Source organism: Centroberyx affinis, unplaced genomic scaffold (assembly GCF_046629955.1).
Source record: "Centroberyx affinis isolate AG114_WGS23_722 - 3 ecotype Tasmania unplaced genomic scaffold, CSIRO-AGI_Caff_v1 ptg004607l_1, whole genome shotgun sequence".
Taxonomy (NCBI): domain Eukaryota; kingdom Metazoa; phylum Chordata; class Actinopteri; order Beryciformes; family Berycidae; genus Centroberyx; species Centroberyx affinis.
Window position 1 is genome coordinate 52,582 of NW_027282219.1, and position 12,419 is coordinate 65,000.

The window sequence follows — 12,419 nt, forward strand, 5'->3', positions numbered from 1 at the left end:
ATTCCTCTTGTTTCTGCTCCTTATTTGCTGCTGTCTCTCTATAAGAGATATTGAATCTCAAGTGGATTTCCTGCTTAAATAAAGGTTAAGAGTATTTCAGTGGATTTCCAGTGCATTACAATGCTAAGGTAAATCTGACTGTAACATATTATATTGATTAGATTGATTTTACTATATCAAAGGGAGACATCAGAAAGGAGAGGAGGAGAGGGAGGAGGTTAGTGAATAGACGAAAGAGGTAGAGAAAAAACAAAACGATGCAAAACCATATCTGTGTGTGTGTGTGTGTGTGTGTGTGTGTGTGTGTGTGTGTGTGTGTGTGTGTGTGTGCGTCAAAGAGCTGTGGAGAGCCTAGACGCTGCGTCACCGCTCTCCTCTATAGACGCCGATACAAACTGCTGGGCTGCAATTAGATTCCAATGAAATGCCTTTTTGTCTGTCTGTCCGTCAGCCTCCCTGCCGCACAGAGACCGGAGCGCCGCCTAGTGGCAAGAACCGGACCGTCAGCTCGATACGCGGCTCACTCCTCTGACAAACTAACCCAACTACCTGAACTACAGGAGGACAGAGAGAAAAGAAACTCTGTGATTATCTGACAGCTTCATGTTTTCAATTCAAATGACAGAATTCTGGGTTCCAGCTGTTGTATTTAGCTGAAATATCAGACAATTTCAGACAACTGGCCTAAAAAAGGCTAGGGGGCTAATATCTATCTATCTATCTATCTATCTATCTATCTATCTATCTATCTATCTATCTATCTATCTGTCTATCTATCTATCTATCTATCTATCTATCTGTCTGTCTGTCTCTCTATGGAATCAAATCAAATTGAAATTTTGTCACTTTTTGTCACAATTTGTCAATGTTTGCACATAATTTTGTGCTTTAGATGACAACAAAAAGACACAAACAGTCAAACTGAACATAAAAAAACAAAAAAACAAACTTCATATTCATCACTTACAGATGCAGCCGCTGTACAAGTCACTGCACAAGTCTCACATCTTACATGTTTACTGCATCGCTGCTGCACTGCTGCCCCACCAAGAAACCACAGCTCCCGCCCCTGCAGGACTAATGCAGGATGTAGATGACAGGTGGGAGGACTTAGCGGTCAATCGCACTCAAACCCGAACACTGTGAGATCATGAGCCTCGTCCTGCGGCTCCTCGGAGCACCCCGGGGTGCCACAAACGCCTCACCTCACCTGGAAGGCCAAGGGCAAAATGTCTGAAATATGATACAGCCGGTTCCTGTATACCTGGCACAAGTCTGATGGTTCTTGATCGAATTGGTAATCTAGTGATACTTTACTGATCGCCCATAGTGAAACAGACTTTTCCCTTGCCCCTGTTCCAGGGAGGTCAAAGGTCAGGGTTCAGCTACAGCTGTACAGATTCAGTGTTTTGCTCAAGGACACTTCAGCATTGCAGATAGAGCCGGGCAATGTTTACAAAATCAAATATGACAATATTTTGGACCGAATATGATATCGATAATGTCACGATATTTTGGTGGAATGAGTGGAAGATTCATATTTACACACAAGAACATTTTGAAAATGAGTAATGGTCATTAGTAATCAGTAATGTGTAATAAGTAACATGGATATGATGAGCAGGTAAAGCCAGAGCAGGCTGATTGTATCACTTTACTGTAATGCAGCTTTTAAGGCCAGGAAGAAGTGTCATCTAAGTTATTTAACAATATTACATAACCAAAATCTCATATCACAATAACGACATTATACGATATATCGCCCAGCCCTTATTGCGGGTGAGTGCTTTGTTGGAGTAATTTGTTGGTTTTCTCATGTTGAGCAAGCAACTGGAAAATCAGATCAGGGTGCCACGCAGTTAAAAAATCCAGATCCAGAATTTTTTTTTTTTTTGTTTTTCTCCTTTAATGCAGCCTTTCAGTGTCATGGCCCAAAATGTCATCTGTTAACTCCATCAAATAACAGAGGACTGACTGCGTGTCCGGCGCCTTAGTAATGTGTTCATCATCACCATCTGACGCATTCGGCCTCTCCACCCACCCTTTTAGTTCACACACACACACACACACACACACACACACACACGCACACGCACACGCGCACACTCTTTCGTAAAGTCTAACCCCTCCCTCCACCCAAAGCGGGCGGTGCTGGTAAACTATATAAATGAAGGTGCAGCGTCCTGCAGCAGAGAACCAGAACCGTCAACTGGATCGAAGAGAAGAGGAAAGATCTTCCACGGCAGAAACAGACCTGATCCGAGTCCTCCACCGCTATTAGGACCCACCTGTTGCTCTCCAAGTCTTCTCAAAGTAAGTCCTCACTCTTCTGCTCAGTCTCTGCTTCACGCTGCACTGCAAAATGTCCGTCTGAACAAGTCATTCCGTCGAGTTTTAGGGCTTAAGATCCTGTTGTTTTTTCTTAAAAACAAGTGAAAAATAAATGTAACACTCGCATGAGATAGGTGAACTTGTTCCCAATACAAATAATTGTGTTTCAGAAATGTTCTTGACTCATGCAGGGCATTGATCCTAGTGTGGTTTATATTCTGCCTTATTCTGCCTTGGTTGAACATATTGACAGTTATTGCTAGAAAATGCCTAAAATAAGTGAAACTGCTTTTTTTCCCACTTTTTGTTTTAAAGCGAAATACGATTTTTAGACTGAATATAAGTCAACCTTAAAACTCTTGTGTGCAAAAGTAAAAAGAAAAAAAAGCCTTTATTCTTTATTCAAGGCTTTTTCTCTCGCCATACAAACATAAAAACTTTTGCATACAAAAGAAGAGTGCCTTTCTTTTTATTATTCTTTAACCCTCGACTCCAATCAGCTCTTCTTTTCTTTGCAAACAGACTAATGGTTTGGAGAAGCGTAAAACAAACTGCACGAGACTGAATTACTTGTCAGGATCGACAGTTTTCAGCGTGAGACGATTTGACGAATGAAACTGGATCGTTTAAAGTTTAAAGCCTGTGAAGTTAAATAGTCTCTTGTGTGATTGTTGGGAGTGATTCTAGCGATGCAGTTTTGGCAATTAGTCATGGAAAAACTGCACGAGCACGAGCACACACGTTGTGTTCAGTTTCAGCAGCTCGTCCTCATCGCGCTGTTCACTCCTGCTGTAAAACTCCCGCTGTATATTAACCGTTTGAGGATTGATCATATAGAAGATGGCGCGACTCAATCCAGTTCAGAGGCTGATGTGGAGTTTTGGGTGAGTGACTTTGGGTCAGAGAGGTTTCCTTAATATAATCCTACAGTTTGTTCGCCTATATTCACTTTAAATTGCGGTAAAAAAAAAAAATATTAGGCTACCTTCCTACAGTGATGCTCAGTGTGTTTTTACAAAGTGTTTCAGCACCACGGAGAGCGCCTGTGGGATCGGTTCCAGTTACAGCTTGTTGCTCCTCGCTGTGGTCAGATACATTTAAACTATACTGTAGTTTATAGGACTACCAGAGTATAAATTACAACCCAAAGAGGCATGAAAGTATTCCAGAAAGCCATCTCTGTCTCTTAATCATCGTAGCTGCTTGTTTAATCGCGTTGCATTTTACGTTGCATAACAATACTGACGCTCTTTTCCAGGATGATTTCCACTGAGTGCGACAGTAGAATGAGCTTTAATTCCCAGATGGGCAACAATACAAGCAGGCAGTAATGAGGAGAGCCAGGGTCACATTCCTGTGATCCCATGAGCTCGAGATAGAGAAGTGCGAGGAAAGGAAATGAGAGAAACCAGTTAACGAGTCTTTACTTAAGGAGTGAAGGAGGGAGATAGAGGGGGGGTTTGATTGAAAACAATTCAAAAGACCTGTTGCTCATTATTGCTTGACACTATTCCTATCAGCATCAATACAGCTCTATTCGTTATGTACAAGTTTTAAAAATCCTATGAGTAGGCAGAGAGATTTTTTTTTTGAAAACAAAAACGCAAAACAGCCTTGAATTGAAGCTGGTCGATTCAGCAGCAGCAGATATAGGCTAGTTATTAAAAACATATTAACATTACAAAACAGATTAGATTTTCTACATTTTCCAAGCAGAATTTAATCATCATTTAATCTCCAAATCATTGTTTCCCATTGTAAATGATTCGTTTAACAAGTGGAAGAACTGGCATTAAAATGTCATCAGTTCAAATATTATTATTTAACCTGCTGACCAATAAGTATAGTTTCATTCTATAAGCCAGTTTACAGGAAAAACGGCAAACTGGCAAAAATGTTCAAAAAGAAAAAAAAAATCCCTAAAATGTTAAACGCCACCTTTTTTCTCAAGATACAAAGTAATAGGCTGTAACTGTTTGATCATAAATTAGGATGGAAATCAAGCAGCTACAGCATCATGATGCACCGCGCCGTTAGCGCCCGTTAGACGCGCATCCTGAATGATGTCCGTTTCATAACAGCATCATGCCCGCAGCCTCCCCGCTGATGTGTGAAATTAGTTTTCTCTATTGAACGCAATCCGTTTTCTTCATCTTCCCCGGGCTCTAAACAATACTCAGCCAAGGGAGTCTGACAATAAGTCAATCCGCCGCAGCAGGACCGTTTCTGGCTTGTTGGGGGCCCTATGCAAATCTTGTTGGGGGGGGGGGGGGGGGGGCTGCTATTTCAAGCACTCATGAATACACATCAAATCTGCATATGCATATAAATCAGACCGAATGCTACATTTTTCACATAAAAACTTCTTTTAATTTCAGGAATTTAGTTGCATCGTTAAGACATCAAAATCAAAACAAACATGCAAATTGTAAATACTGAACAAATAAAATGTTTTGTTTTGTTTTGTTTTTTCAAAAACAGAATGCTTTGAATAAATTATAAACTAATGAACAAGAATACACATAAAATTAACTACTATAAAATGACACTAGCATCAGGATAAAAGTGCAAATGACAAATAACAATCCAATAGCCTAATATATATCCATTAAAAATAATTTCACAAATCAGACAAGAGATACTTGCATCTGGTGTTTGTGGGTCTGCTGCGGGTCAATAATACCATGATACCACAGATCACGTTAGCTAGCCTAGCCAGCTCTGAAAACAAAATACATGTTAGGGTTAGGTAGGTCTAGATAGCGGGCTGTATTATAGGTAGTAAACCTACATAGCTAACGTTAGCTACCCAGTGTTTCAGGTAACTTTACACCAATCGCTGACTGGTAGAAATACATTGCCCATAAAAACAGGTTAATTAATATGTCTTACCTCTGCTCTGCAAGCGTTGTTTTTCCTCTGCTTTCTTCCGTTTTGTTTTTTTTTATTTCACGAAGGATAGGCTACGTCCTTTTGGACACCATAGTATCGGTGAGATACTGGAATAGTAATCTGTCCAAAGGCCATCAACAACATAGTACGTCAATACGTGAGAATCTGATGCTGACTTTGAAATTGGTCTCAAAAGAATAGCTGCTTTTTGATCTATCTAGCGTACAATCAATGCATTTTATTTTTGCCATTATGTGCTTATAATGTACTGTATGTGTTTTTGAACAACACATGAGGACGCTTGGTTACCAAAAATGTCCATTTATATTCGAAGAGGACAAAAATAAGGTGGCGCCTCGGGGCCCCCCTAGTGGTCGCGGGGGCCCTACACAGCTGTGTTGTCCGAGTATCATAAGAAACGGCTCTGCACCACAGCCTGAAGCCCCCGGGTCTTTACATGACATATATCGACTTGTCTAGCTCCTTCACATCCCTCTATTAACTTGTCAACCAACTTAGACGGCCAGGAATATTTCTTGGGGGAAAAACTGACACCGTCGTTCCTGCTCCATACCCGAGGAGAGGTTTGACACGCACCAAACGTTTTTTCTCATTAGAAAAAAAAAGAAGAAAATGTCTTTATCCGCCGCCATCCCTCCGCTTTTATGTCTACTCTAGAGTTTTCTGAGGTGTCGTGGGATTAATTTAATCAAACATCCGTGATAGGAGGCGCCCGTTTGGTAACCCAACACACCTATTTTCATTTTGTTATTGATTTTTGACATATTATTTTCCTAATTTGCCACTGCTGGTCCCTGCTGAATGTGATGCTGTCGATCTGCCTCAAAACTTTGACCAGGTATCATCACCATAACCAGTGATGTAGTGGGTAAATAAAAAGGTGATATAGGCTACACCATCATCTCCAGTCTTGGTCATCATAAGGCAAAAAGCCACTAAGAGAGACAAAAATCAATTAATTAAGGCTTTTTTGTCTCTCTCTCTCTCTCTCTCTCTCTCTCTCTCTCTCTCTCTCTCTCTCTCTAAACCCCAAGTTTAAATAACTTGCATCTGTTTAATACTACTTAGTGTGATGTTTACTTCAAACGTATGTCATGAAGCTTTTTCTCTGCCTGACAAAGGTGGATGAACTATAAAAACAATAAGATTTGAGCCAAGCCAACTTTGACCGAGTCCCAAGTCAGTCTCAAGTCTTGAGGCACAAGAATCCAGTATCAGTTTAATAACTTAAAGAAAACTAAATATCTAGGACTTTTCAATGCAATATGGTTTTAATAGGATAAAAAACTTGGTAAGAGCATCATGAGTTTGATTTCTAGAATCAGTTTCAACAATAAATTAAATTATTCCATACAAATTCAGAAAACAGAATTTAAATTCAGTCGTCTGCTGGAACAAATCTCATCACTTTCAATCTGAGTCATTTACACAAACACAAGATCTCAAGTCAAGACTTTAGAAACCTTTTCAAGTCATCAGAGTACAAGTCAGAGTCAAGTCCCAAGTCACCAGAACCCAAGTCAAGTCAAGTCTCAAGCCTTCTCTTCATGCATTAAGTCTCAAGCAATTAAATCTGTGACTCGAGTCCCCCACCTCTGCACTGGACCCGTTGTGTTCATAACTCCCGACACCTTCCTGTCCCGTCACAGATGGCCGTGATGCTGAAGCCGTGGACGGTGCTGGTGGCGGTGGTGCTGTGTGTGTTGGTGTGTCTGGGGACCCTGGCGGACGCCTACCCCCCCAAACCAGAGAACCCCGGTGAAGACGCCCCGCCCGAGGAGCTGGCCAAGTACTACACCGCCCTGAGACACTACATCAACCTGATCACCAGGCAGAGGTGCGCTCACACACACACACACACACACACACACACACACACCGTCACAGTTCTCTGCAGCCATTGACAATTTCATAGTGCTTCAGTAGGCATGTGTGTTTGTGTGTGGGTGCATATGTGTGGTGTGTATTCTTGTTTTTCTATACTTGTGAGAGTCAAATGTCCTCACAAGGATAGAAAGATGGGGCAAAATCCTGCAAAGTGAGGACATTCTGCCACCAGTTTAGGATTAGGATTCAGGTTTATGGTAAAGATTAGGGGTTAGTGAATTAATGTAGTAGTAGTAATGAAAGGTCCTCATTAGGATAGAAGTAGAAGGATGTGTGTGTGTGTGTGTGTGTGTGTGTGTGTGTGTGTATGTGTGTGTGTGTGTGTTTGGGCTAATGCAGCGTCCCGTAAAATGACTTCTCCCTCCTGCCTGTGACTTCAGACTGCGCCTTTCATCTGTTTCTCTTCCATTTAATGGACCATTTGCCCTCGAAACACCGAAAGAAACTTTTCAGCCAAATTGATTTCCGCTTTCAGGTTTTAACGTCATGAAAGAAACAACAGCTGGACTCTTAATGTCGCAGTTTGCCCTTTCGCCTCTCCCCGCTTCATTCTGTATCGTAGAGCGGTCATTACACCCACGGAGGTCTCTGCATTTCCCGCTCATACTTCAGCCTGGAGCTCTGTCTGTCTAACCCTCACAGTGTGTGATGATCCTCCCTACACACACACACACACACACACACACACACCTCCGCCCAACACAACGGTAGCTCAGTAGATTAGATTACTGGCCACTCTCCAAAACCTCCAGGCCTCCAAATCAACGGGACCAGAGCAATAAAATCGGTACAGATGGACCCAAGAAAGAATCCCAAATCCAGTTAGCGGGGTCTGAGCCGAGGCCTGCTGCTCTCAGGTATAAAAGTCTCTGGCATCGAATTGGCAGATGGCATATTTTTGATTTGAAGCAGTCTGGCTCGTAGGGGAAAGCGAGCCGCAGCAGCCTCCTGCGGTTCCTGCTCCTATTCATGAAATTCAAATAGGTCGTTGATATTTAGATACCCAGTTTAAAGAAGACTCCCAGTGCCGCAGAAAAGTCAATGAGTTCAAAGTAGGACCTTTTTTACATTTCACCGGAGACAAAACGGCTGCATCAAGAGCTGTCGATTAAAATATATATGAAAAAGACGTAGAGCCCTAATGTATTGGTTATGTAAACGTTTGGCTCTGTTGAATAAAATGCATAATACAGCAGGGAAATGTGATAAGAGGCCAGCTTTAGGCTACGCACTAAAGATAAAGTTGGATGGATCTGACACAGTCTAGTACATAACTAAATATTCTATAGATCCATGGCCTTGTGTAACTGGACAACTATGATACTGGTATTCAGGACAAGAAGAGAAAGGAAGACAGAAAGACAGAGACGAACAGAAGGGGAAAGAAAGACAAAGACAGAGAAATCGAGAAAAAACACAGAAAGACAAGAACGGACAAAGCAGGAAGACAGTCAGATAGAGAGAGAGAGAGACAGTCAGATAGAGAGACAGAGACAGCCAAAGAGGGAGAGAGAGAGAGAGAGAGAGAGAGAGACAGAGAGAATAAGCTGTAAAGAGAAGGAGCGACTAGGGAGATATATGGGTTGAGACAGGTCATTATCAGAGGGGAAAACATTTTACATCCTGATGCGTCGCACTGTGTGACAGCTGTGACAGAGCTGTGTGATTGCTTTCCTACGGGGCAAGACACACACACACACACACACACACACACACACAGACAGGGGTGTAACGAAGCATCAGATTGGGTGTCGGGGTCGTAGGGGGAGGTGGAACAGGTGGCTGATAGGAAAAGAGAGGAACTACAGGTCACACTGCAGGGGTTGTGTTGAATAGTGCTGAAAACACTCACAGATACACACACACACACACACACACACACACATCCGTGCAAACTTTTTGTTAAACGCCTCTGTGATTTTACGGTCTCACCTTCCTCGGACCCCTGGTTTCCCTATCAAGAGAATGATAAGGCTCATCCAGACTTGGAATTGAGACACACACACACACACACACACACACACACACACTCGCTCACACAGGTACAATTTGAATCTGACTGTGAAGTGAAAGCATTAGGAACACAGGAGGAGAACAACTGCACCAGAATATTAGATAGACAGACAGACAGGTAGGCAGGCGGGTGGGCAAGTAAGCAGACACACAGACAGACAGACAGACAGACAGAGAGACAGACAGGTAAATAGGGAAGAAGGCAGGTAGTCAGACAGAGAAACACACACAGCAGCTAATCTGATTGAGACTGGATGAAAAGTGATTTATGTGAGCATGAAATACACCACATCTCTTCTTATCTTAAGGGGAAATGTGAGTAAAAATGGTTAGGAGGAGGATGGTTGTAAATATATATAGGAATAATAGGAATAGGCGAAGAATAATGTGCTTCTGTTCTGTACATGTAGCATTTTAACATCAATAGAAGATGAACAAATTCATTCAAAAGAAGCCTGTCAGCCTCTATCAGTAATCTACTCTGCATCCTCCGTTGTTTCTCCACCTGGTGGATCTGGAGGGAAATATCTGCTGGATCGCTTTACGGCACAAAACAGGAAGAGGTTCTGTTCTTCCAGAGCAAACGGAGCTAAAGCTTTCGGAGTTTCTGGCAGCAGATGGTGGATCTTAATGGTCTTAATGTAGTCTTAATGTGCAGAAACACTAGCACTAACAATACTACTGGTGTGAGATAGAGGCGACCAATCGTCTCCACTATGCTCTCATTTGTTTACAGTAATTATATCAAGGTTATCGCAATTTTTTGGTTTGTTTAATGTTTTTAAATTGGGATGGGATGTAACACATATTTCAGAGAAATTTGCTATCAAACTGCAATCTCATCTCTCTCTCTCTCTCTCTCTCTCTCTCTCCCTCTCTTTCTCTCTCTCTCTCAGGTATGGAAAGCGTTCAGCCCAGGAGGATGTGATGGCAGAGCTGCTGTTTGGTGGAGACAGCAACAGAGACCAGAGATCAAGGTAATAAATACACACACGCACACACACACACAAACGCACACACACACACACACACATAGCAGGAGTCATGTGACCTGTAATGAATACAGACAACTGACAATTTATTAAAAAAAACAAAAAAACAAGCAATTATTGTTCTCATTCCTGTTTGTCTCTCTCTGCAGATACGACGACTCCTACATGTGGTGACTCCGCCGCTTCTCTCCCTCTTCATCGGGCATTCCCTCTGGGTGTGACCCACAATGCACCTGGAGGGGCCGACATGTGCCTCTCACCTCTAGCCCCTGACCCCTGACCCCTGACCCCGACCACAACCAATGACCATCACTGACCGGAACACAACCCCTCTCTCTGTCTCCCCCTCTCTCTTTCTGTCTCTCTCTGTGTCTCTCTCTCGTTGCCTCTCTCTCACCGTCTCACATCTTTCTCATGACAAGAAAATTGTACATAATTTATTATTGAAATAAAGATATATATCAGATCAGAGCTACTAATCAAGAGGTGGAACCTTGTCTCTGTGTGTGTGTGAGTGTCAACGTCTCTCTGCTGTCCTACACTGTGTAGAGGAGGACATTCTTGTTTTACTGTTGCTACTGTAAAAATTAATCTGAATAAATTAATAAAAACTTTTATGTGTGATTAAAAATTTGTCGGATGACTCAGACTGTGTGGGGTTTCCTTCAGGGAACAATGTAGTGCCACCGCTGTTGGACGGTCAGTCCACTGGGTCAGATTCTGGGTGAAGTCTGGATTGCTTTATGGCACAGATGTGAAATTGCTTTACAGCACAAAACAGGAAGAGGGCGGTGTTCTTCTTTGTCAATAAATCATTACCAGATTTTGAGACAGTAGTACAATTACCATTAAAAAAACAAGACCATGGCTGAGAAGATTGGCAGCCTCTACCTGCATTTTACACTGTTTCTCCACCTGGTGGATTTGGAGGGAAATCTGCTGGATCGCTTTACGGCACAAAACAGGAGGAGGTTCTGTTCTTCCAGAGCAAACGGAGCTAAAGCTTTCAGAGTTCCTGGCAGCAGATGGTGGAAGGAGGGAAAGGAAGATGGAGAAATCACTTCCACCATGTTGATCCTCTTCAGGAAAGCGAAACATGCCAAGTAAGGGTCGGGGGAATTGTGGAATTCATTTTGAGAAACACCTAACAGTACCACTGGTGTGTGATAGAGGAGACCAGTCGTATCGAGAATGGTCTCATTTGTTTACGGTGATTTTATCAAGGCATCCCAATTAATTTGACAAAGATATAATAGTGTTTAAAAATGCTACACAGCACCTTTAAATTACAATTAATCACAGTTGAATGTGCCCTGTTGTTTCAAGTCAGTGAAGGGAATGGTGGATCATGGTGAACCATTGTTTTCCCACCTATTTTTTCCTAAAATCTGCAGATAATCAGAAGGATGCGTGTAGTAATTTGTGCCAACAAGAGTGATGCAATCCCTCTTCACCCCATATGATCAGCTCAGTTGTCTCAGGTTGACTCATCACAGGTGCAGTACTGCAGTCTCTCCACCGCATGCTGCTGTTGCACTGTTTAAAAGTCAGTCCAGTACTACAGCATCTCTCCAGCTCGGAGCTGGACTTGGGACTGAGTGTTGTCTGAATGGGTTTATAGCTGATATATAACAGAGGACCGCTGCATCACACAGGACAGGGAAAAGACAGACACCAAAAATCACAGAAGGGACTGGACTCAATGAGGCTTTTCCAGCTATAACCCCAGGCCCGTCACAACCTGCCTTTATTATCACCACATACACTTACAGTCATTACTAACGCCAATGGTGATAAGACATATTTTTTGTTAGTTTGCTATAGCTGAATAATAAAGAGGTTTGTTAGAAATATCTGTCTAAACTGCAAAATGAAAGAAAATGACAAAACACAAAGAAAAAAAAAAACATTGCCATCGGCCCTTTAATTCTGCTCCGTCATACAAGCAGCCGCACCACGGGCTCCATAGCTGCGTCAAGCTCCCATAAATATCCACAATAAGACCGGAAGTAAGGCGATTTTGCCTTCAAAATTAAATAAACATCAAAGAAAAATGAACTCTTGGGGTGAGCAGAACAACAGCTGTATTGAAACACTTACTGGAGTCATTCCATTTTTACAATGCATGTCTACACTCCTGCACTGTCTCTGTGTGTAGCCTAGACTTGCACATATTCGCTGTAAATTAACAGCTGTTTTCATTCTCATTGTTATATATTGCATATGTTTTGATATTTTGCAATGTTTCCATCTATTTTAAACTGCATATATTTAGTATATGTG

General features: G+C 42.1%; 1 protein-coding gene across 1 annotated transcript; it reads left to right on the plus strand.

Annotated features, from left to right (window-relative positions):
• The first annotated feature begins 2,197 nt into the window (after positions 1–2,197).
• On the plus strand, positions 2,198–10,735 carry pyya (peptide YYa). Its single transcript, XM_071544583.1, has 4 exons — positions 2,198–2,313; positions 6,894–7,081; positions 10,041–10,121; positions 10,286–10,735. The coding sequence occupies exons 2-4, from the start codon at positions 6,894–6,896 to the stop codon at positions 10,308–10,310; spliced, it is 294 nt and encodes a 97-aa protein (XP_071400684.1). The 5' UTR covers positions 2,198–2,313; the 3' UTR covers positions 10,311–10,735.
• Positions 10,736–12,419: the final 1,684 nt, after the last annotated feature.

Coding starts and splice junctions, on each gene's coding strand:
- pyya (XM_071544583.1), top strand. CDS start 6,894: ATGGCCGTGATGCTGAAGCCGTGGACGGTGCTGGTGGCGGTGGTGCTG. Junction 7,082..10,040: donor AACCTGATCACCAGGCAGAG/GTGCGCTCACAC, acceptor TCTCTCTCTCAG/GTATGGAAAGCGTTCAGCCC. Junction 10,122..10,285: donor AACAGAGACCAGAGATCAAG/GTAATAAATACA, acceptor CTCTCTCTGCAG/ATACGACGACTCCTACATGT.